The 27,842-nt window shown below is 30.5% G+C and overlaps 1 protein-coding gene across 2 annotated transcripts; it reads right to left on the minus strand.

Moving 5' to 3' along the window:
• Positions 1-134: 134 nt before the first annotated feature.
• On the minus strand, positions 135-27,842 carry LOC139517684 (retinoblastoma-associated protein-like). 2 transcript variants are annotated; one of them, XM_071308978.1, is made up of 28 exons: positions 27,718-27,839; positions 25,286-25,436; positions 24,822-24,880; positions 24,333-24,560; positions 23,583-23,618; positions 22,767-22,843; positions 21,931-22,038; positions 21,452-21,546; positions 19,822-19,893; positions 19,077-19,186; positions 16,186-16,239; positions 15,785-15,847; positions 14,716-14,803; positions 13,627-13,800; positions 12,959-13,073; positions 12,198-12,349; positions 11,882-11,932; positions 10,354-10,454; positions 9,933-10,111; positions 8,396-8,460; positions 7,775-7,852; positions 6,626-6,730; positions 6,027-6,146; positions 5,106-5,167; positions 4,253-4,376; positions 3,568-3,680; positions 3,092-3,178; positions 135-1,700 (listed from the first exon to the last, which is right to left on the minus strand). In XM_071308978.1, exons 1-28 carry the CDS (start codon positions 27,732-27,734, stop codon positions 1,673-1,675), a joined length of 2,712 nt encoding a protein of 903 aa, XP_071165079.1. In that variant the 5' UTR covers positions 27,735-27,839; the 3' UTR covers positions 135-1,672. The 2 variants fall into 2 exon arrangements, with proteins under 2 accessions (XP_071165079.1, XP_071165080.1); XM_071308979.1 differs by lacking the exon at positions 15,785-15,847 and having other exon boundaries at positions 27,718-27,842.

Raw genomic sequence — 27,842 nt, forward strand, 5'->3', positions numbered from 1 at the left:
AAAGAAAAGATACTCAACTTGTGGCAGGACAACACAAACACTTTCATGTAGATTGTTTAGGGAGTTTTGGAGTTTAAGAAAAAAATGTGAGGTGATACAAATTCAAAAAGAGGCAAAAAAATATTAATAATCTCTTTCATATAATTTCATTTTAATAAAAGTTAGTTTAACAATGTAAACTTAACAATGTAATATTATCAACATCTCATGAAAAAAGTAAAAAGACATTCTTAAAATTTATCTGAGCATCCAAAATATTTAGCTCATTTCTCACAACTTTAATAACAATAGGACATTCTATAATCTGCTTTGATAGCTATATGTAATCAGTATCATGTACATAAAACAAAACAAAACAAAACATTGGCTGACAACACAAGAATCTTGTTATAAATTTCCTCAACAATTGCTTTAATGTCATTCACATACAAAGAACAGAACTTACATTTTATCTTTTAAAATTGCTATAAAACAATAAAATTGATATTTAACTAACATTTTAAAACTGAAGAAAATATCTGGACTATTTTTTAATAAATATAAAAGTCTTGAAATGAAAAAAAAATGAAAAGAAACTTATAATAATATAACATTATAATTACATTTATTTTCATGTTAAAAAAACCACTAGAGAATCTGAGCAGTGATAACAAAGCCACAATTATACAGTAACACTAAAACGGAGGGTTCTTCCAAATTCATGTATTTGATACCAAATAATACAATCTACATAAAACTGACACAGTCTTGACAAACAATCATCACTGGGCTTCAATATAAACATGATTCTTAATATATCTTAGGCATGTCTGTATATATACATATAAATATCATTTAAAAGCTTAAGACCATTCCAGATAATATGAAAAGGTGTGCAATAGTAGGGGAGCTCCGGAAGGAAATTTATACATAATATCTTATCAATGATGGTGTATTTCTTGATTTTAAAATTAATGGATCATAGCAAACTATATTATCTGGAGTTGTGTGATTGTTTAACAGAGAACAGTACATGTATATGTAGGGTACATCCTCATTCATCCGAATGTTTCTCTGGAAACTCCTTTCATTCATTTCTGGAACAGCCTTCACCAGAGCTTAAAATAGTTCAGTAGCTATATATAGATACCTCTAAATATCTTTATTCTTTACTTCCTTTAACTTAATAGGTATTTAAATATTAAAATCATTTAAAAAAAAAAGCATTTAGTGTTTGCTACCAAAAGTCAATATCAGTTAATGTTTACAATTGCAAAAAAAATATTAAGAATTAGCAGATACAATTTAGGAAACAGATTATAACAAGAGCACCAATCATCCTTCGCATGTTTTATGGTAGTCTCTCAAATAAGTCATCCCTTTGCTCATTCAAAGTTACAGTTTAAGCTCATTAGCATGTGTTTTAGTATTTTATTAAATAAGTCATCCCTTCGCTCGTTTAAAGCTTTAATTCGTAGATTTCACTGTCACATGATCATTGTTAATAAAGAGTTTTATCGTTTTTAACCGGCTGTACAGTGAAGTCATCCTAACATAATGCCCATCTATATTTCTATTTGAAATCACATAAAATGTTCTGTACTATAAATTTTAAGTGAAGTCAAAATGTATAAAACTATATTGCAACATTAAAATTGAGATCATCTTTTTTATAAATAATATCAAGCATTCCTCAACTCTGTTCTTTACTTGATTTGTCCCTGAAAAAAACAGAAGGGTAAACCCATTATTTTAACAATTCTTTTAAGTATGCAAGCAAAAAACTAACATGTTGGATATAGAAAAAAGTTCACAAATGTATTTCCATGTGTAACTAGTAATGTGTTTATACCTTAACAATCCTTTCCAGTAACTAATTGGATTCAAACTGTCCATAAACAGTATAATATATAAATATAACACAATAATCAGACAAGTGTCGGCTGGTACAGTCTGTCACTACCAGACAGTGCAGTCTTGTATTTGTAGTCTGTACTCCAAGTAGGACAGTCTGTTCTTTCAACTTGCAATATCAGATCAACTTGTATGTTCATTTTGTACCCAGTAAAAAGTGTCCTCACATAATTCATCTCTACTAGCATAAAAATTAATAGTAAGCTCTGTTGTTAAATGAACATTGACTGCCAGTGGCATGTATCATCCACTTATATACCCATGGTCGAACACATTTATTTCCTTGATAGGGGTGATCCCTAAATGTTATTTATTAACATAGAGAACCCATATCACCCTGACCTGGCCACTTACTTTTCGACTGAATTTCTGAATCAGTATAATGCTTTCACCAGTGTAAAACATTTACCAAAATAAAGTAGATTCTTCACATCTAAACATAATGGTCAATAAACATCACAATAAATTAAAATCTGACAAATCACCCTTTTTTTTTTTATTTCGAACAAGAAGTGGTCCATTCGGGTCTACTCTTTTCTAAATTGCAAAAGAATTGATTTTAAATATATGAAACCATTAACACTGCATATTCTATTACAGTTAAAATAATAAAGCATGCAAACCAAGAGTTTACATGCCTTGCTTGCCAACTTTGTTTGGTTGTTTGCTCGGGCATTGTAATTAAGACAATCAAATTAAATTAAATGGAGAGGCGGAGTTACAGTTTGTTTACTATATAAAAAAAAAGAGTTGATTGGACAATGGATATTATATTGAAAACAATTTTGATATTCATTGACCAATTAAACCTTTATGAATAGTAAACAGACTGTTATACTCCACCTACCCATTGAATTTAGGTGTCAATCTTCTTTACAATGACTGAGCAAACAATCAAACAAAGTTTGCAAGCAAGGCATATAAACTCTTAGTTTACTTTATTATTTTAATTGTAATCTCCAAAAGTTTTACTGCCTGACAAGATAGACACATGTCACAATATAATATATATAAGAAGATTCGGTATGAGTGCCAATGAGATAACTCTCCATCGGAGTAATAATTTATAAAAGTAAACCATTATAGGCCAATGAACGGCCTTCATATGAAAGCCTAAACACTGCATATTCTATAAATCTAAAGGTTTTCCTGCCTGAAAAGAGCAGTCTAAGCAGTTACATGTCACAATAATACTTACTTTCCTTCTTGTGAACTAAAAGGCAAAACTTTGGATGACAATTTTGACTTCTTTATAACAATAGGATCAGGAACTTCATTTGAGCCACTGAAAAATATCATTCAATGGAGTAATAAAATATATCTGATGTATCATGGAATTTTTTTTAAAGATCCTTAATAATTATAATATCACAGATATAACATCACAAGTTATTGAGACGTGAATCATTACACAAAAATGTCTCCTTCATATTGAAATAAAATGTCATAGTGCCTCAAATGTTAAACTCATGATATTTACAGAAAATTACATTTATTTATAATAGTAAATATGTATGTAAATCTTTATGTCAATTTTCTAGAGAATAAAGATTTTAGTAAAATAGAATATATGTAGAATGATAACTTTTTATAGATTTTATAATAAACTTTAAATAATGAGTATTTTCCACTGATACATGATGCTGTTCATTTATGAAAGTCTGCCTTCCTTACTTTAGAGCACTATCATCAGGCAGTTGTTCAAATCTAAGTCTTTTGTGACTCTTTGGTGTAGTTCCTTTAGCTTTATATACTATCTCATTGATCTTTTGCAACTTTTCTCCAGACTAAAAATAAAAAAAAACATAAATGTATCTTATTAAGTACATTATATACCAACCACCCAAGAAAATAAACAAAACCTATAATGGCAAATAACAAAAATAAGATACTTGTATGCACAAAATAATTTAGCACCCTGGCAAGATCCACTTAAGAAGTGGTAGTACAGTACTTTGAAAATATAGTACCCTTACTTTGGGAGTAGGAGCTATATTTCATTCACCTTGTCTATTAGTCAATATGTCCTTTAATCCATTTATTTGTGAACATTTTTGCCTCATTTTTTTTTATTGTTTTTTTTTTTTTTTTACCTCAGCCAGTCTGTATTTTCCATAAAAATCTATACAACGGGAACAAATATTGTAATCCTTATGTTACATTCTGTGACTTTCATCTCAGGCAGACAAAAGTCAATATTGCCAATAAAGAATAAAATACAGTGTCTATTATAAGAAAAAGTGAGAGTATCTAATCTTTGGTTGATATCCATACATAGCAAGCAAAAAGTAATACATATCATTATCCTGGTTGTATTATCACAAGAAATTAGTAGTATCTTAATGTTATAATGACTTACACCAACACCTTCACCAAAACTGTACAGCTGTCTGGATCTAGGAGTCATCTGACTAGGTGAAGATGGAGCCTTGAATGGAGAATCCTTCAACGGGGAAATATAAAAATGTTTTCTGTTTGGAAGACTGTAGAATAAATGAATAGTAATTAAACAAAAATTGTCTTGTTGCTTCAATACATCCAATTACATAAATATATAACATGGAAAAGGCTTATTCCTAATACTCTAAAATAAAATACTGTTATACATACACATATAAGTGTGTCATGAACATTTTGTCAACACAATTGCAGTAACTTTAAGTGGAGTTGAAAGCGTTGGTAATTTTTTCTTTAATACCAAAAGTCATTGCATATAGAAGATTTTATTAGAAGTCACAACATGAAACTTCGATGCATAGTTAAATCTCACACCTATGCACCTGAGCACACATGTACTAGTTCAAAGAAAGTAGTTCAGTAAATTTTTCACTTAAAACTTTTTTTAAAATAATTATAATGGAGATGTGGTATGATTGCCAATGTCAGAGACAACTATTTAGATGAAGTGGATGAAAGCAGATTATAGGGAACTGCACTGCCTTTAACAATACATCTTTTAAAATATATATTTCTGATAGACTAAATTATACTTACTTTTAAAATTTATTAGATGCAAACAAGTCATATCAGGTCAATCCATCATACCCCCACCCACAGCCAAATTTTACTAATCAGTCAGGCATACAGGATGACAAGTAAGTTTTGATTGGCCAAGGAATTAATGTTCTAGTCCAGAGCAAATTTTGGGATTTTTTTCGCCTTAGAACGGTGAGATCATTTATAATTGCCATACAATAATTTTGCATACTTACCTAAATACAGGTGAAGCTAGTGGTGATGACATTGGTACTGGCACTGGGGATAATGCTGGTGTCTGTAAAAACACATGTAAAACTTAGTAAATACAAAATGTATAATGAATAACAATGTGTCCATAGTAGACAGATGCCCCACTCGTACAACCATTTTCTTATTCAAAGGCCTGTAAAATTGGGGTAAAAACTCTAATTTGGCATAAAAGTTAGAAAGATCATATCATAGGGAATATGTGTACTAAGTTTCAAGTTGATAGGACTTTATCTTCATCAAAAACTACATTTACCAATAAACTGGGACAGGCAGATGAACAAACGTTGCACAGACCAATAACAGAATGCCCCAAATTGTTTTTATTCATTGTTTTTCAGTTTTTGACCAGTTATGGCTGAAATTCAGCATTGCTATTTTCAAGTCATAAGATTGCCATTCCCAATCTTCATATTTATAATCAGTAAGTAAGAGATGAATAACTTTAAAGCTCGAAATCTGTTTTTTCATCCTGTTGTGTATATGCAGTATAGGTTTAATCAATTTACAACTTGGTATCCATTGTCAATTATGGTAAACAACAAAAACATCATTTGGTTTCTTTCTGCAGTTTTTTTTTGTGCATTTTTCCAAAACTAACAAAAAAATCCAAAAAAAGTTCTGATACACACATGCACACAATCCTATGTTATGTTTTTAAATAAAACTGATGCAATTGTTTATTTTATATACTATATTTTTATGCTTTTACATTTTCCCCGCTGATACACATAATTAATATGGCTTCTACTAACGAAAGCTTCATTTGGAGTTAATGTGTTTCGAGACCACTTATGTCAGTACACCTTTCCTATTTTGCCAAACAAAAAGTATGTAGTTGTTGTAAATTACTTTTTTTACTTCATACTATATACACTTTTACTTACATTCACTTTCGATGCTTGGAACTGTAAGATAAAGGATTTCATGTTTTGCATGAAGACTTTGTTGTAGAAACCAATTATAGAGTCGTACTCACATCCTTCTATTAAAGCATTCTTATAAACCTGGAAAAAAAGAGCAGTATTTTATATTTCTTTCAAATGTTTTCAAAATAAGAAACATGATAAAGGGCAAACCATACTGAGAATATCATAAGAAAAATTCTTGTGATACCACCTTATTTTGGTAGCATGTAAGCTAAATCATTAGCTCTACCTTAAGATGGTTTTGCTTGCTCTGCAATAATTAAACTTATATCAGTGACTTTATAGTCTCCAAGTTTCTAGGAGTACTCACTTGATCTTTCTGTATTTAATTCAGAATTCTAAGATTTTATACCACACTATGTTAGTTTACATGCTTGTGTTATCAATCATAACGAATAAATTTTAACCCCTACTACATATTTTATTATTCCCAGTTTCCATTAAAAAAAGTCCTTTCTAGATATATAAATAAAATATATCTCATGAAATAACTGAAAAATATTTCTATAGAACAATATGTCAAACTTTAAATGTATTTTGAGAACTAAAATACTCACTTTAAGTTCTGCATGAGGTAATTCTCTGTACATCTGGACAATAATTTTAAACTTTATTTCTCTGTCTACTACTTTACATATACCATACACAGAACACAAAAGAATCTGAAATAGACATAATTTTTTAATTAAGAAATGTAAAACATGTAATAACGAGAAAAATAATATACACTTTAAAATATAACAGACTGACAGTCAAATCTTATTCATACTGATGAACATTGAACATCAACATCGCCCTCATATAATTTCTATATCAAGATATTTTGAAAAATTGATCTGTCATAAAACTATGTCAAAACATGTTTACCCCACCATGAATGGAATGCTAATTTACATGATACTCAACACAAAAAGAAAGGCTTATTAGTCCAGTCAATCTAGCATAAATTTGATCCTAACCTTAAAGTAATTGTAACAGAAGATTTTAAAGTTTTAATCTTGCCATTATACCCAAATATACACAGATAAAAGTACCATAAAATCTTACTTGAGGAAGACTAGAAAAATCACTATTTAAAATTCCTATGGAGATTTGCATTGATACGGGAGATAACTCTGCAAAAAAGGCAGAAATATCAATAAAAATTGATACAAAATTATAACTTTACTGCTTCTATTCATCAGAATGTATTGATTCTTGATTATTAAGCCGTCTTTAGAGTATAACAAACAACTCTAAAGGCGTTTTCATATCTTTCATACCGTTTTGTACATTTCATTAGCAGAAGATTAAATAATTTAGTCAAATACGAGCTTATAACCCCCTCAAAGTATCATACTTAACATAAATTTTAAGAAAATCAACCAAAAACTGACCCCAAAAAAAAAGACTAATTTTTGTAGAGTTATCTCCCCTTCCAATGTAAATTTCCATGGGAAATTAAAAATGCTGATTTTGAGTTTTCCTCAAGTTAGATTTTATGGGACTTTTTTCTGTGTATATTAAGGGCTTTTAAGATTAGAACTAAAACATTTTCTGTTGCAATGAGTTTGGGGTTAAATCTTAGTTCGACTGGACTATATCCCCATCATATCATATTGTACAATTCACCAAAACAGATTATTCAACTATCTATCCATTTATAACGAATAATCAAACACTAACAACCAAAATGCATACAGTCAATAGTTTTATAAGTATAATACCTGGTCTAAATGTCGGTTTTTCAACAGCAATGGTTTCCTGGATATACAATACTCTAAACAGGTCCAGATTTTGTGTTGCTGAAATATAATATTTTAGAATTTTAGATAATTGAACTTAAATCCATGGAAAATAACATAAATGGTTTACTTGTATATTCACAGGGTGTAATTTTGATACTGTAGGGCAATAATAATAAGAAAGGTCAATAATAATAAATACAAATTATCTTCAAAATCTTTCAAAAATTGTCATATCAATGTGGCAGTAAAGTTTGTCGACTTTGAAATTTTGGTCAAAATAAGGCTCGTAATTGTAAAAGTTCTCTCAATAATGTATATGTTTCAAGTTTATGTGAATTAAAATATCCTGGAAAACTATTTTTCACAAATTTTAATCTGACACAAGTGATGCATTCACACAAAGTGGAAAACATTGTTCTCCCTTACTATCCAAGGTTGGGCAATGGGCATAATAAAACATCTGATTTTTCGTAACATTCATATTCAAGAAATATATTTTTTTTCATAAAATATTAATATACCAATCCTTCAAGTGGCAGATGTGTAAGCCTGGTATTCTATACATACATTATATTTTAACATATTTTTCATATAACCTACCAGATCTTTGGGAATTTGTAAACTGGTACAAAGCTGCTGTAATCTGTGGTAACCTAATCTACAAACTGAAAGTAGGTAAACAGGTTTAAAACACATCTGTTAAATGAATCAATTTTGAATTCACAGTCAGTGTATAGGAGGTATTTCTCAATCATAACAAGTGTAATCAGTGAGCTTCTGCTCACTGATGATACCCCCGCCGCAAGTGGATAATGTCAATAGTGTAAAAATATGTAAGTGTTCAGTAAACAGGAAGTTGTCAAGTGATGAATCTGAATACACATCACACGGTATAGCCGACTTATATAAACCCTGAAACCAAATTTCAGAAATCCTGGCATTGTAGTTCCTGAGAAAAATGCGCTGAAAATTTTCAACTTGGCCATCATGTGTAAAATGATACAAGTGTTCAGTTAACAGGAAGTTGTCGAGTGATGAATCTGAAAATGCATCACACGGTATGGCTGACTTATATAAACCCTGAAACCAAATTTCAGAAATCCTGGCATTGTAGTTCCTAAGAAAAATGCGACGAAAATATTCATGGGACTGACGGACAGACAGACAGAGGTAAAACAGTATACCCCCCTTTTTCAAAGCGGTGGGGTATAAAAAATTTCAGTTTGTTTTACTTATTGTGTCTTTATTGCATAGGTGTAAGGTGTTTTCTTCGAGTTTGGTGGTTGTGTTGAGTTTGGTGGTTGTGTTCATTTTGGTGGTTGTGTTCATTTTGGTGGTTGTGATCATTTTGGTGGTTGTGTTCATTTTGGGGGTTGTGACCTTCAGCTACTGTCGGTTCATTTATTTTCATGAGTATCAATTTTCGTGGATGGAGGAAAACTTGCATTTTCATGGATATTTGATTTTGTGGTTTTGCCCATGTCTGTACAATGCATATGGAAAAGTTGTAATTCATTGAACATTTGAACCCGTGGTTCACCTGTATCCATGAAACGAAAATCAGTATCCATCGAATAATAAAGAATCCACAGTATTACATACCCCAACTGTTAAAATAAGTGTCCAATGCTTCTCAACTAAGCACATAGTGTTTAGTCAGCTTTGCTGACTGTGTCAGAGTCGAAATGATATTAATATGCTACTAGTTTGCAGACAATTACCAGGTGAGAAACCATGTCAACAGTACAAATAAAGATATATTCATATAACTGTTCTTAAAATGCATGCAGTTCTCACAGCTTTGAAGACCCATTGGTGCATTTTGGCTATTTCTGCTTTTAAACACATTCTCTGTTTCCATTCTCTATTCTATGCAAATAAAGGAATTTTCCACTTGAAACTTAAGTCAGTGAACTGGTCAACTATTTTAGTCATGTGACCGTCATCTTTCGTTTTATGTTTTCATGATGAACCTGCTCATAAAATTATATTGCTGTCAAGCAAAAACTAAGTCTTGGAAGTTAAGTACTTATGCATATGTGTGCTGAAATTACATAATTAGTGCTCCTAAACTCAAAATATCTAAATGAAAATTTTCTGCTTGGGTTATTCTACAATTTTAAGAAGAGTTACCTACCTTTGTTTATAAACAGATTCAAGGACTGAGATTTCTTTGGCATTGACTTCTCTGGACTGCTATCCCCAAACTTCCTGGGTGACTGCAATGATTTCCTGGGTGATGGCAGTGGTTTTCTTGGTGATGGTGGACATGGCGATACACCTCTACGATTAGGAGTCCTCATGGGGGACAAATATCTGTTAATATAAATGTATAAAACTATGCACAAACATATCAGTTTTCAACGTTGTCTCCCACAAAATTGTCCTTTAAGAGCTGAACACAAAACAACATATTTCATTTAATTTTGAAGAGAGTATAAAAAAATTTAATTAATGTACAAAAATGAAAGTTTTACTAATCAAAGATAATTTTCTGATGTTTATTGTGTGTAATTTTTTAGTAGTATAGGTAGTATTTGATGCTGTTAATATCTCACAATTCTGCTGAAGAAGTTCTTTCTAAAGGTATTGGAGATGGAGAACACATGGACACTGTAGTAACTTCTGTACTCTCTAACAGGCTAAATAGTGGGGAATCCTAAAATACATATATCATCAAATAAGTTAATAAACACATGGACACTGTAGTAACTTCTGTACTCTCTAACAGGCTAAATAGTGGGGAATCCTAAAATACATATATCATCAAATAAATTAATAAACACATGGACACTGTAGTAACTTCTGTACTCTCTAACAGGCTAAATAGTGGGGAATCCTAAAATACATATATCATCAAATAAGTTAATAAACACATGGACACTGTAGTAACTTCTGTACTCTCTAACAAGCTAAATAGTGGGGAATCCTAAAATACATATATCATCAAATAAGTTAATAAACACATGGACACTGTAGTAACTTCTGTACTCTCTAACAGGCTAAATAGTGGGGAATCCTAAAATACATATATCATCAAATAAGTTAATAAACACATGGACACTGTAGTAACTTCTGTACTCTCTAACAGGCTAAATAGTGGGGAATCCTAAAATACATATATCATCAAATAAATTAATAAACACATGGACACTGTAGTAACTTCTGTACTCTCTAACAGGCTAAATAGTGGGGAATCCTAAAATACATATATCATCAAATAAGTTAATAAACACATGGACACTGTAGTAACTTCTGTACTCTCTAACAGGCTAAATAGTGGGGAATCCTAAAATACATATATCATCAAATAAGTTAATAAACACATGGACACTGTAGTAACTTCTGTACTCTCTAACAGGCTAAATAGTGGGGAATCCTAAAATACATATATCATCAAATAAGTTAATAAACACATGGACACTGTAGTAACTTCTGTACTCTCTAACAGGCTAAATAGTGGGGAATCCTAAAATTCATATATCATCAAATAAGTCAATCCTAAACTATAATAAATCAAATAAATCAATCAATCTTAAAATATCATATATCATCAAATAAATTAATAGTAATGATTGTGGTGAATCTTAATAATTATGTATCATTAAAATAAATTAATAAAAAATATTGTTCAACCATAAAATAATAACAAGATTATAAAATCAATTTCTAGAAAACATCATCTTTAACATAAATGTACATCTATATTTCTAAATCATTCAAGAAAATGTATTGTGTCAGAAAAGTTGATTCTTTTCTTTCATTCATTATTATTATGTTAAATAGATTCACCTTACTCTAGAATGTGCTATAAAATGCATATATTTTGATATATATTCAATTGCTTTTTTATTCTTTTGTAATTTAGTAGAAATATGGTTTCATGATCCCTAGGTCACAGTAAAACTGTGTCTTTTTAGATCCTTTTTTGATTATTTATAATGTATTTTAATATACAAATAAACCTTTTGAACTTTTTGGGCTTTAGAATCCCTAATGTATTTCCATTTATAAAATTGCCACAAACTCAGTAAATTCAATGTGTGTTTGTTTATCAGTTAACATATTAAACTGTTAAAAACTTACAGGTTTCCACGCTAAGCACTCTAGAATTTTAATTTCTGTACTTTGAAGATGCTGCAAAGAAAATGATATGAGAACTTATAATGTTTGCAGGGGTCTCTTTTAGAACATTTCAAATCCAAAATGATTCATTATTTCTTTATTTATAACAGTCAAAACTTCTCTTATTTTCATAAAAAATACTCCTAAATTAATTTGTATCAAATAATTATTAATTTGTCAAAAATTCATTCTAAATTGACAGTATATATATTATTTCCAATTTCCAAAAACCCAAGTTTATTTAAGCATACAGAAACTGATTGATTGGGCCTAATACCTTTATAATATCTGTTGTCAACACAGGTTCAGCTTTGATGAAACTCTCCAACACCTTGTAGAAATCATAGGGATGCAATTTAAACAGCTCTAAAATCCAGGGAAAGGAAAATTTGGAGTCATCAGATCCCATTTTCTTGGTGGAAGGATTCCCTGAAAATGACAAACTTGTTACATAAAAGCTATAATATAATGTAATACATTATTTCATTTTATTTCATTTATTATGCCCCATTTATGGGCATTATCTTTTCTGGTCATTGCGTCCGTCCGTCTTCAGGTAATAATTTTTGGTTGAGGTAGTTTTTGATGAAGTTGAAGTCCATTCAACTTGAAACTTAGTACACATGTTCCCTATGATATGATCTTTCTAATTTTAATGCCAAATTTCCCCCATTTTCATGGTTCACTGAACATAGAAAATGATAGTGTGGATGGGCATCCATATACTGGGGACACAAACTTGTTTAGAAGTGTTTCTGACTTCAAGTCGAACTATTCATTTTATAAATGAAACAGGTTTCTACAATTATAAATGCAACAGAGTACAAATAATTCAAATAGTCAAAAAAAGTTAATGGACAATGTTGAAACTATTAGGCTCCATGACCTTCAATGCAGGGCTCTAACTTAATATCAATATTTTCAATGTTGTAAAATCTGTCCTTAGTTCCAGAAAGCTCAATTATCATGGATTTTTCATAGATCAGCAAGATACACTAAAATGGTCACCCATGAACATAGAAATATGATTAAACTTACAAGATCTCCCATACGTCATAAGCACTATTTCTATGGAACATGCCAAGAGACTGCGATGAAAATTTTCAATGTTTAGTAGCTTGCTGAAGTCTGTTTGTGACAGTCTTTCTTTCTCCTACAATATGACAACCATAGTATAATTTAAAAAAAAAACCAACATATATGCATGTTTAAATATTATCTTTACATGAGCTTTAAAACATTTCTTCTATTTAGGTTTTATGATTCTTATTCCTTCATGTAACATTTTTACAATAGTTCCTAATAAATTTTTTAAATGTTTGAAGTCCGTACTTAGACCTTTAATGGTTTACTTTTACAAACTGCGACTTGGATGGAGAATTGTCCCTTTGGCACTCATACCACATCTTCCTATATCTATATCAGTTTAAGATCATGTATTTTACACATCCTTGGTATTTCTCCTTTTTTAAGATAAACCTATTCTGTAAGACATAGTAAATACCAAACAGCTAGCAGTGAATTATATAGGCAATTTCCTTTACAAAAACATTGACTGAAATCACTAATTGTTACAATTAAGATTTGGCTGTCAGGTTTTTTTTCTCTTTATACAACACCCAACACCACATACCTACAAGCCTCACCAACAATATAATTTCTTGTTATAGTCTTGAAACTTCAAAAACCATAAGAACAATACTTACATAGTTTAACATGGCTTCCATGACTCTATAGTACAACCTTTGTGCTAACATATATCTCTGGATGGCCACTGGTCTGTGATTATCATTGGTTAAACTAACATACTCTCGTATAAACACATCTTTCATCTTTTCAGTGCGATTTAGTATGGATGAATATGGATTCGCTGAACAATTCTACATTAACACACAAAAAAACAGAAAATTCATTAAAATTATATCTTTCCAAAATTATTGATTATTTGTTAATTCAAAACATGCCTGTTTGTACTTAAGTTTGAATCATGTAATTCACCCTTCAAGCATATTGAGCAAATCAAAAATCCAATATAAAATAGTGAATATAATAGAATCCATTTGATAGCATGTCAGAAGTAATTTCAAAGCATTTAATTTTTTGATAGTTAATTGCTTATTTTATAATGTTTATTATAACACTTTCATAATTGTATATAGAAAATACTAATGAAGAAAGCATTTTTGTAAGCTAACATGTTTGGTTAACAACTGGAAGATAGCATACACATATGAACATATGGCATTGTTTTGCTACTTTTTGCATCACTCAATCCACTTCACCCATTAAATCCTGAGAAAGGGACCTTATCAAATAAGGTGAAATATAAGCAATGAAAGATAAAAATTATGTAGAACACGTCCAATAGACATGTACAATTTACAGTAATTCTCTACAATGAATATATATTGACCTATCAAATACAGTATCTGAGAGTGGTCTAATCAAGACATGTCAGACATAAAGAACCTGTCAAAGAAGTATGAATTATTAAGGTCTCCTACCTTCTAAATGGTAATCTTATACTAGATGCTAACAGTGTCTACACCATCCTTAAATTAGCATCGGAACGCCTCAAATATATTGTTACTAGCTATACCTGTTTCCCTGAATCTTATTAGAGTTATAATTTAGACAACCAGTCTTCTTGGTTTATAGCTGAAACAGTTCAGCAAGAGCTACACACCAATAAAAAATTTACTTTGAGCCTTGGTTGGTTCATACTTGGTAGAATGTATTACCAACTTGATTTGTGGCATTCCTTGAAGAAATCACTGGTCTAATTTTGTTCCTACCTGGAAATATTCATTGAGAACTTGACTTGGTTCATCTCCAGCATTTGTCAGTATATTCTTTAATTCTTGTATGTTGTCAAGAACTGCTCTATAATATAAAATAAATTAGTGTTATTTTGCTCTAATACAAAATAAATTATTGTTGGTATAAAATAATGAACATTCACCTTAAATTTATATAAATATTGAGAGAATACAATGAATAGATAACAGAGATAGACAATTAAAAAGTTCATTAGAAATTTTAACAAAGCAAAATTTATATATATTATAAAAATTCAAAAGTAATCTATAATAGCATACTACATGTTCGACATTCCAGGATTTAATAACAGAAAAATAAAAGAAATACTATATTCTATTAATGCTGTCACCAAATTGCTTTGACATGGGAAATGCAAAAGTTTAAGATATACTGTAAATTCAGAAATTATTGTGAAGTTTTTACTGATGTGAATAATGTGACTGATTCTAATAACTTATACATATATCAGTATGTACATTTTCCTGAAATAACAATCATTTATCAGCAATCATTTATCATGCATTTATGTCCATTCCTAAAAAATCGCAATAATAAATGCACACAATAATTTCTGAATTTACAGCACCACTGACTAACGATGTTTTATCTTCAATAAGGTTGTATCAACTTAATCTTGTGCGTTGATTCCATACTGTTCCGAAATCAAATAATTTATCTAACTTTCCAATGATAAGGGAGATAACTCTCCTTTCTTTTTTGGTAGTTGATAATTTGAGAAATTGCCAATCTTATATTTTTTTTATAGACAACTAAAGAAGATTGGATAAATAAAATATTATGATTTGAATATTAGTGTTTTGACTGTAAAAATTCAACATACATGACAAAAATTTTTTGGTAATATGTCAGAATGGTGTTATGTTTTTATTTTTGTGTATATACAATATAGTTACAAATGTTTCCTTAGATTATGAAATGGAAATTGAAAAACATGGCAAACAAAATTATAATAAATTATAAATACATTAAAAAAATCAAAACAAAAATACTGAACAAACAAATGAATAAGTCATGAACAATCACCTAACTTCAGTATCAATTACTGACTTAGTCAAAGAAAGTGACGATAGTTGTTCCACTAAAAACCTAGAAAATATTTTTAACATATGAAACTCAACATTAAAGTGACTGATAAATATAGTTTGTATCAGTAAATCATCTACAATCATTACAATTTGAATTGTGTACAAACCATCAGCTTGATATTTCATACAGGCTCAAAACAAGTACTAGTCACATAATAAATCCTTTTCCATTGTCATTGGCTGATAGCTAACTCACTTAATTGTGGCTTGGCATTATCTTTATCAGGATTTTTTAAAACTAAGAGTGATCAGATGCTTACAACTTGGTGTCTAATGTCAGAAGTAGGAGTACCAAGAGATATGATATAGATCAATAATGATCAAACCCTAGCTGCTTACCTGACAGGTGTCATTGAAGTCTCATTATTGTTTGTTAGTGATGTAGTCTCCAGTCTAAAAATAAAAAAATATAATATACACGTTTATATCTTGACCGTAAATAGAAATACAACAGGAATCTATCAAAAGTGAGGCAACAAATCTGTGTCTCCATAATGGTGTCAGATGTTTTAGAGTCCATCACACCAATCAAATAGGAGGTATATATGTGGTAGCCTCTTTATTTTGTTTATATTTTAATTGTAAAATAAAGATGTATAATTATGTTAATATTAAATAAACTTCATAAGATATTGTATCATATAAACTTTTATTACACTGAAACGTTTCCATACTTTATTCATGATTACTTGGATTTGATTGGTTAGTTTAAAGTTTTACCGCTCAGTTCTTAGTTTCTTTGTTTTGAGCCAGAAGGACTAATGGAGTCAAAATGGACAGACGTTTATGTTCAGTAGCCATTGAAGTGTTTGCGAATTTATAGTTTGAAAGTATATTGAATAGTCAGCATTGTATTGTATTGACAGACTTGACATTTTGACGTGAGTTTTCTTTATCTACTTCTTTATTAATATTTCTAATATATTTTCATAGATTGAATGATTTTTGGTATGAATGGTTATTTTTCTCTATGATTCCGAAAAGTATTATCGCTACATAAAATGCATATATTATACACTTATTTTATTATATAAAGTACTGGTAGTCATTCGTTAGAGCTATATGTAAATCACTTTAGAAAGTACACACATTCCGATCGATACTTTGAGGTGTATTCGATAAGACTTTGTTATGAGTAGATTTTAAATACCACCGTGTATTATTTGTGTGAATTAGTCCGTACACAATAACATTGTTGATTGATTATAAATAGAAAACATAAACAAAGTTGTATTAGATAGCGAACTACGTTTCTGCACATATTTAAAGTATTGTCCGAGTTATGTTTTATTTTATTCACAAGGACATTATTTATATTGTATGTTTTATAATAAGGTCTATGTTTAAATACGGTTTCCTTAAATCCGTTATTTAACATTGTAATTTTGGTTTACAGAACTTGTAAGCTGTTATAAAGATATCACTGTGTGATAACCAGTATGTACATTTGAATTGGTTTGTGCCACAACAGTAACTACCTTGCTCCACAAGTTGGTAAGGATTAATAATATGTTATTAGAATTATAATGTATTTCGTTTAAAAAGGTTGAATTAACTATGGAGTATGTTAAGCACATAGTTTTGATAAAGAGTTATTTCCCTTGATTTTAGATGCTTTTAATATTTGTTTAATTTATCAATGTTGTTAATCTGAACAACTAAATATTATATGTAAAGACATTAATACTATGATTTGATGATTAAACATAATATTTGATCTCATTATGTTCATAACTTAAATGTATTTTTAAAGTGTAATGTTTTGTATAATACCTTTATATGTAATGAAAGAATATTATACTTATCACATGTATTACTAATTTATTATTTGATATGTAAAATTAGTATAACTTTATCATTGTTATTACAGGGTGTTTTACGTTACTGATAAATAAATATCCTGAACCCTAGCAAAGCGACTTTAGTTTTCCTTGAGGCCTAAAAGTCAGCTATTACATATATAAAAAAATTCTAATGGGCAATGGAATAAATTGTACATTTCAGTATTTTTAGTGATTTCTTTTGTGAATGGGAGATAATCCAGGAATGGGAGATAACCCAGTTTGAACCATGTTTCATCTGACACTAAATGCTTTATTTTGTCTGACAGTTTCTTAAAATATTAAGTTGTCATAAGTATGGAAGTGTCTACTGCATGTAAATATTATTAAAAGTGAAATAAAACATTAATAAAACCTTAAATACCAATTATAAGCAAATGAAATATTAGATTTTTCACATTTTTTTGTAAGCCATGAGATATTAGACAATACTAAATTTGTTGTATTATACAACAAGAATGTGTCCACAGTACACGGATGCCCCACTCGCACTATCATTTTCTATGTTTAGTGGACCATGAAATTGGAATAAATTCTCTAATTTGGCATTAAAATTAGAATGATCTTATCAAAAGGAACATGTATACTAAGTTTCAAGTTGATTGGACTTCTACTTTATCAAAAACTACCTTGACCAAAAACTTTAACCTGAAATTTGCACTATCATTTTCTATGTTGAGTGAACCGTTAAATTGGGGTCAAAACTATAATTTGGCATTTAAATTAGAAAGATAATATCATAGGGCACATGTGTACTAAGTTTCAAGTTGATTGGACTTCAACTTCATCAAAAACTACCTTGACCAAAAACTTTAACCTGAAATTTGCACTATCATTTTCTATGTTCAGTGAACCGTAAAATTGGGGTCAAAACTATAATTTGGCATTTAAATTAGAAAGATCATATCATAGGGCACATGTATACTAAGTTTCAAGTTGATTGGACTTCAACTTCATCAAAAACTACCTTGACCAAAAACTTTAACCTGAAGCGGGACAGACAGACGAACGAACGGACGAACAGACGGACGCACAGACCAGAAAACATAATGCCCCTCTACTATCGTAGGTGGGGCATAAAAATGGCCTGTAGAAAAGGTGGATATCCAAAATTGTCAACACGAGAAGTTTATTTCATTGAGTGTGCATCTGTAACGTGAATGTTGCTTTTTTTGTACTTGAATCAGTGACATTATTTTCTATGAGATAACTCAATAAACTCGAAAAGTTATTTGCCGGTGAATATAAAGGTTATTCAGGGCTGGTGTTAATTTTTAGGGTTATTTGTTCTTCCTTGCAATTAAATGAAAAATAACTGAATCATTCCATGTCATGTGTAACCGAATAGAAATGTTTATAATATAGGTAAGGTATAATAATAGACATTACCCATTTTGTTCCTGTGGTAGAATATGAGGCTCCCTGGTAAGAAACATCATTTCATCAATATCTCCTTCCTGTCTGTAAGCCGTGCTATATTTCTCCTTCAGTGATGTCACCTGTAAAGACATAACACAGGCATTGTAATAGGAAATCTTGTCAGCCAAATAAACCATCAAAATACAATTTACTGTGTATATATGTACTAAAACATTTGAAATGAAAGTTTATGAAGTTAGAAAGAATGTTTTCATCAATAAAATAAGCAGGTTCTCATGTCAGTAAAACTGACCTATGCATTATAATCATCAAAATTTTATGAGTTTATTTCCCAAGAATGTCAAGGGAAGAGACAATTGCTTTTGATCTTATAAAGAAAGTATGTATGGCACAAACTTGTCAGATAGGTTCATACATTGTCCAGCACCAGATCTTTGCCGATATTTATTTTTGAAAAGTTAGATCTAATAATTTATACATTTTTTCTTGCTACAAAAAATATTTGTTTCAAACCTAATGAATACTTTCAATAATATCTTCAGATTAAAGTTGGTATCATTTGTCAAAACATTATAATATCATCGATAGCGACTACTTATCATTTGCCATTATCACATAGCAGCAATACAGGATTTTCCAAAGAACTAAGTATGACATTAGCTTAGTATATATGATCAAACACCAAGATTAATTAGATAATTGTTTACTTTCATCCTTGAAGATTCTGTATATAGCCAATATCAAATCAACTTACATTAAGTTCTCCATCAATATGGGGCAATGATTCAAAATATGCTTCTGTTCTGTTTACCTGTACTGTTAATACCTAAAATATTAAAAACTTAACTTAAATTCTTTTAAAAAAGAGGGTACAATCTTATTAATTGAATCTCAGTTGAGTTTTGGGAGATGTAAAAAGATCAAAAGAATTTTAAGAAACTGATATACCTACAATATTACAAGATGTACAACTAACAGGCTATTATTTAAACTTGGAATTATTTTTAATTATGGAATTTGCATAATTTCTTGTGTTTAAAATTTTTGATAAATTCCATGTAATATTTGGTATTATGATCTATTGAGCGGTTAATAACACTTTCCATACAATGTATTTTGGTTAGATAGTGTTGTGCGCGGCACAGTACATTCTATTGAAAAATACTATTTTCTTTGTAATAGAAAGTGTTGTGCGCAGCACAGAACATTTCAGTACAGAATAAATGTGGAATTTATTGAAAATTTCAATAACAAGAAATCAAGTAAATTCCATAATTTAAAATAATTCCAAGTTCAAATAATAGCCTGTTATTACTACTCTCTACCTTAAAATACTAATTATATGGCATTACTGAAATCTTGTTATAACCACATTGAGATAGTTTGAATTTTTCCATGGTCTTTAGATAAACAATAGTAACACAAAATTCAGAATTCTTATTTTCATAATTTCAGGTTTATTGACTTTCTGTTAAGGGCATACGATACAGTTACAGGGAAGGTAATGACGTTGCTAACGTAAAATGTTATTTTCGCGACGTCAAACTATGACATATCGGGAAAAGATGCATTTTTCGACTGATTTTTATCATTCAAACTGATTTAATTTGAAAACGAGTGCATGGACCCCTATTTTTTAAAACAGCAATTTGTTTCATTTTGCAAGGAGATTATGTGACCCAAATTTTATAACACTGTAAATAGCGCATTTTTTTTAATTTTGATAAACATGCAGCAAAAATGACGTTTTTTCCTCTATTCATTAACATTTGATAAATATAGAGTTATTTCGGAATAAAAATTACATAATTTTCAAGATACTTATAAAATACAGAAATTACCGTTTATTTAACAAAAAACAATTTGTGTTTATCTTTTAAAGCAAAAAAGTTACGTCGTTCTTTCGAAAAAGAAAATATGGACACAAATCTGAATTTTGAGCAAATATACAAAATTTCGACCTCATTTTACTAAAAAAATAGCACATGAAGGTATATTTTTTATGACATGTTTGATTTAATCAGGTAAAAAATAGCCTATATGCAAATTTTCATCAACTTGTAAATACAGGTTCAAAACTGTATCGTATGCCCTTAAGAGTTCCAATACAATATCATTGCAAGCAGATGTACTTATTTCTTAGCCTTAATTTGTGTCCAATACAACCACTCGATTAGAGGCAATTTAGAAAAAAGCTTTTTTTTTTTTTACTTCAGCTGAGTTTACCAAACCACTTAAGCACGCAAATTAATCTCCTCCAATTTCAATTGCAGATTTGCTCATAATTGAAGCTTTATGTGCATAAAAAGATTGACAGTAATTATAACTGTTAAGTAAAAAATGTAAACTATCTTTATTTTGCCAATTTTGCCATACTGTATCACCTCTTCAAAACTCAAGCCAAATATTTCTGATAATTTCTGCAACATAGTAACTTCCTGAATGTCTGCATTTTCCGTTGATGTAATTTTCATGTTATCTGAAATTATAAAGTTATTATTATTATTATTATTATTATTTTAAACTATAATGTCAGACTTTAAAATGAAAAAGTAACACCAATAATTGACAATTGTAAGATTTCTGTAGCAAAGTCTAGTATAAGCAAAATATGTCAACTTTGCTCTTTGTGTAAAAAAAAAGATAACACAATGAAACATAGAATTCATAAGAGGAACAGAGATAGTCACAAATGGTCTCAATTATCTTTTAAAGATAGTGCTCTTTTGTATAAACTATAAAATTCAATGAATATGCAGAAACTTGAAACAATTATACACATTTTGTTTTGAATCACATCTACATACTAACTAACAAGATCTTAAATTCTTGTATAAAATAGTCATGAGTCTATATTCCTTACCTAAAGGTGGATTAAGTTGAAATCCTGGTGTTGATCTAATGATGTATTCTACACAACAAATCAATAGGAAGAAAGCATCTACTAACAAATCATCTGTTAATAGGGCACCTGTAACAGATAACAAAACGTAGTCTAACGAATCACCTGTTAATAGGGCACCTGTAACATATAACAAAATGTAGTCTAACGAATCATCTGTTAACAAGGCACCTGTAACAGATAACAAAACGTAGTCTAACGAATCATCTGTTAATAGGGCACCTGTAACAGATAACAAAGCGTAGTCTTGCGAATCATCTGTTAATAAGGCACCTGTAAGATATAACAAAACGTAGTCTTAAGAATCATCTGTTAACAAGGCACTGTAACATATAACAAAACATAGTCTAACAAATCACCTGTTAATAGGGCACCTGTAACATATAACAAAACGTAGTCTAACGAATCATCTGTTAATAGGGCACCTGTAACATATAACAAAATGTAGTCTAGCGAATCATCTGTTAATAAGGCACCTGTAACATATAACAAAACGTAGTCTAACAAATCATCTGTTAATAAGGCACCTGTAACATATAACAAAACGTAGTCTAACAAATCACCTGTTAATAGGGCACCTGTAAACATGAAACAAAACGTAGTCTAACAAAAACTGTTAATAGGGCACTGCAACATAAAACATATAAATTGTAAGTAACACATAACAATTCAATTTAAGCTTAGTGCAATTTCCTAAATCAATTATCAAATTAAGATGCTACCTTTATTCATAAATATGATATATGCATAATAAACTTTTAACCTGTTTCATGATCTTTTTAAAGAAGCGGTAATACCTTTTGTTAACAGGAACAGAACCCAACACAAAGTCTTTCTTTCTTTAAAGTCTGGTACTGATAGCTCTTTCATGTCCCTAAAAAACCAAAACTACACAATGAAATGTTCATACAAGTGGTTTTATAAATACTTTAAAATTGTTCAGTGTTCTCCTCCAGAGAAGAGAAGAAGCTAGTAAATTACAAAAGTAGGTAGTTCTCTCAAAATCAGACAACTTAATTGATAAATTAACTTAAGTCTTGTCAATTTGTGCAGAAATGTCAAGTTGACAAAATAGATCACTGTTGAGTTTGTCTGTCAAGTTCAACTGAAAAAACTCGTCAATTATGCGCGCCTTTATGACGTCATTTACCAAATAGAGGGGATCGCCTGTATCCCTGCACTATTAACGTTCATCAAGGGTCTTAGTGATCATCATTGTGCAGGATCAACCAGAAATAATGGTTGTTCTGTAGGCTCTTAATCACAATTCCCTAATGACAGCAGTGCTAATTGTCAATTATGAGAATTCAATTTGCCGAATTATTCGTACAATATAGCAATATAGTTTTCAAACCACTCGCTCAATATTGGAATGAAAGTGACGACGCCCATAAACGCAAGAATGACGTTCACTGAAACCAAAGTTTTTGCAGAAATGCATCAAATTCGAAAGTTGTCTATTGAATTTCAGTTTTTGAAATTAGTTTTTTTCAATCAAAATATTATCTGAAACATTTCTAACAGTTGTATTTTGACGACTAAAAATTATTCCCTTGAAACTTCTGAATTGTACAAACATTACCAAAGTTACATGACATTACATGGTTACTGACCTGTTTTCCTCTTCTCTGAACACAGTCTTACATACTCTGAAATAGTATACATATGATAAGCTGACCATATAATGTGCAACTTGTTCTAGAATTTTCATTTTAAGTCCAGGTTAGATACATTTAGTTATGACTTAGTCAAACACACTCTATATTGGTTTTATAAACCTTATAAAATATTCAAAACCGTTACTGAAGTGAAAAAAAGAAACAATCTTAGTGCCTGGTATGCTACTTGTACTCTTCCAGACACATCCCTACACTAGGTTATATGACTATAGGTTATCTAGCATTTAAAATCTGAAAGTGAATGTAATATGTACGTCCCAAAATTGCTCAACCAAATGTTTTACACAATACTTAAACCCAAATAAAATTGAGAAAGGAAATGGGGAATGTGTCAAAGCGACAACAACCCGATACACAGATCGAGTTTGATTCTAGGTGGTGTCACTTGTACTCTTGTAGAGTTTTGAAATTGAAAACAAATCTCTTAACATCAGTGAAGCATAAAATACAGGTGACCAAGGCCATTACATTGTACATGTAAATTTCCTTATATGCATCCTAACACATTACTTGTGTTACAGGTTTTCGCTTTCATTTCATAAGCGATTTCTCCAAATTCAAAGATGCATCTGACTATTAAATTATATGGCTATTGTCTTCTAATTCTTGATAACTGTATGTGAAATCATCATAACATTATCACTCCAGTGATTCTACAACATTTGATTTTTTAATAAAACTTACCTTTCAAAAGTATGGAAGATACCAGATACAATACAAAACTTCCTCTCTAGCTGTGTCAGGTGGTACTTTACAGCTTCACTGATACTGATGACATCTCTCAGAACGTTCATGGATTGGAACAATGATGTCACTGTCTTCTCTGAGGACATCAACAGATCTGTGATCGTTATTTCTGGTTGTCCAATGTAACCACATTGTAACTGTGGATCTGTAGGACCATATGGCATTCTATAAAATATGGTGTTCAAAGAATTTGCATGTGATTTCTAAAAGGTTTCTTGAAATTGTAATGAAGACATGAAAAAAGTTCTATTAGTGGATACTATACTTATAAAATTTAATGATTCAGAACTTTGTGGTGTTTATGAAAAATCTTAAAGGTCTATTTCTAAATAAAAGGAAATGTTCAATAAGTACATTGTAATCTTAAATGAATAGCTTTAGAAAAGTAATTCACTGATTACATCTCTTTAATCTTACAATGTTTACCTTGTATCAATGACTGCCTGGTAAATGCAGCATGCCAATAGGTCAGACTTTGATATTTCCTACAACAGAAGAAATTAAAGTAACATGAAGACTATACATATATCAAACTTGTACTATTCATTAAGATGTTTCAATGTCCATTTAGTGTACACTAAGAAAGAAAAAATATCATTTAGAGGTGCTGCATCTAAAGTGCTTTTCTTAATTAATCTCAACCGGGAACGCTAAAGTCATAAATATCAAAGCTAAGGATGTATATATAGTTACTTGAGAAATTGTGCTTTTTTCTCTTCATACAGTTGTGCATACTATTTCATGGCCATCATGTATACAATTGCATTTTACTTTGAATACATAACCACAAAATTTGAACTTCCTGACCTCTCACCAATCCATTACAAAATAAATCAAGTGCCTGTGCCTTCCATCCCAAACCCCACCCATCATCACACTGTTATCACTACCTTTAGATCAGCAGTTACTTTCTCCACAATCTGCCAGTAGTCCCAAGCTTTATTCCGAACATCTTTACTCAACTTCAGTTTGTTGCTCAAATTCTCAAAATTGGTGTCAACTGTAACTATGGTTTCTACTGTTTCTGGAATTTCCTGTTCTCTGAAAAATAGTATACTTGTAAAAAGCAATTTTAATCAATTCTTCTTCTACTTGGTTAAGAGTCAGTCTTCGTATCGACAATTGAGAGTCATTGACTCGGGTCATCTCAAACTTAATTATCTTAACTATATAGCTTTTAAATATATACATACAAAGTTTTTTTTTTCGAACATAATCAAAACAAATGCACTTATGTTTCAGAAAATTAAAACTGTTTCTGAATTTTGATGTGTCTATTTTTTGTTCCAATATACAATGTATCTATAATACTAAAATAACGAGGTCCAATTTGTCAGCCATCGTGGGATAAAAACAACAAATCAAAGAATTCAACTTTATATATAGCTAATATAGGACAATGGTGTAGATTAAAAATTACACCACTCCAGACCCTTTTGTTTTCCACATAATTAACAAGTTCTGGGTCGAATCCAATACCGATACCAATAGTATATTCACCTGTTACCTATTACCTTATCTGTACATTTCACATCTGACAGGCACACTACCAAACAGTGTATTTAGGATTTTGCTATATACACGGGTCATAATCACAGGGTTGACACTACTAAATTCAATCATTGTCAAATTGTTCCCTATTGTAGTATTTTAATCAGTAAGATTTTCTAAGATAACAATACAAATACTGAAAATCTAGACTTAAAATAAGGCATATAGGTACAGTTTTCAATTTGAAGAATTTGAATTTAAAAGAATTCAACTTTATTTATAACTATATATAGCTAATATAGGATAATGCTGTTGATTAAAAACTACTCCATTCCAGGACCTTTTGTTTTCCAAATAATTAATATTACCAATAATTGATAAGCTCCAGGTCGACGGGTTCAAACAGAAAGATTTTGAAAGCAGAGAAAACTGCATATCTTATAATCATTTTGATAATCGACATGACTTTTATCAGATGACAATACGAATACTAAAATATGGCTTACGCATAGTTATATACTTTAATTCAGTCACGGGTGTGTTCTAGTATATTATAATGTTCTTCTCATATATTTTATGATGGTATAATACTGAACCCCTAACGAGAAGGGTTGTGCTTGATATTCATATGATGAAGACATAATCTTTCAATCAGTTTAATTGAGGTCTGGAGCTGGCATGTCAGTAACTGCTAATAGTCCTTAGTTAATTTATGTATTATAGACATTTTGTTTAGTTTCTTTTGATACCTATTCTGACATCAGACTCTGACCTCTCTTAAACTGAGTTTTACTATGCGTATTGTTGTGCGTTTGTTTTTTCTTCATTGGCTAGAGGTACAATGTATAGGGGGAGGGTTGAGATCTAAAAAAACATGTTTAACCGTGCCACATTTTTTTGCGCCTATCCCAAGTCAGGAGCCTCTAGCCATGCCTTTGTTAGTCTTGTATGATTTTTAATTTTAGTTTCTTGTGTATGATTCGGAATTTAGTATGACGTCCGTTATCACTGAATTAGTAACATATATGTTAGGAGCCAGCTGAAGGACTCCTCCGGGTGTGGGAGTTTTCCTTTGATAGGGAAGTTGACAATCCTAGTCAATAAAGATTGGATTTGAGTGCTCCTGCACGAGCGGGGTTCGAACTCACAACCTCAGTGATGACTGGCTTGTGATTACAGAAGTAACAACTTAGACCACTCTGCCACAGAGGCCACCCCCTCCCCCCCAAATCAGAATGAGAAACAATGAGAAATAGCAGTGGTAAACTGGACCCCTGATGTATTTACTTTACACTATCGATCTTCATCTCATGGGTTTTCGCACTATTATTATTAAGAAGGCATTGTGACGTCACAATTTCCATTGAAAAAGCATGCTTTAGTATGAATTCATATGACATACAAAAACATTTATATTAACATGATTAATAATATAATCTGACAATACACTAAAGTTAGTGCAAGCAATTGGGATTCTTGCCTTCTTCCACCATAATAAGTCTTCTTGGTGCACTGCTAGTGCTAATCCCTTGTTGTTGGAGATTGTCCTGTCGGTATTAAATAAGTTATCCCGAAAGGATTCCTCTATAGACATGTAGACTTTACACTAGCAGATCTGGAGGAGTGATACGGCTAACACCATTTACAATGTATAATTACTCTAAATAAAGGTGACTTAAAAGAATAAAGGGGAAAGCAATCTAGTAGAACAAAACTAAAAGCGATGTAGCTGTCCCCTCCCACTTCTCCAAAAATAATTTTATTTGACCATATCCATAACAGGTGCATATGCAATTCTTCAGCCCTAAAAAATTCTGGAACTAATACTTACTTCGAAGACCGCGACATGTTACGTGTAGTTATTATTCCAATTTACTTTATAATGTTTTTGTTGATCAGTTTGTTGATACACATGTTATTGTTTTGATGAAAGAAATCCCGCGATTTTTTTGTGTC

Source organism: Mytilus edulis, chromosome 3, assembly GCF_963676685.1.
Source record: "Mytilus edulis chromosome 3, xbMytEdul2.2, whole genome shotgun sequence".
NCBI lineage: Eukaryota > Metazoa > Mollusca > Bivalvia > Mytilida > Mytilidae > Mytilus > Mytilus edulis.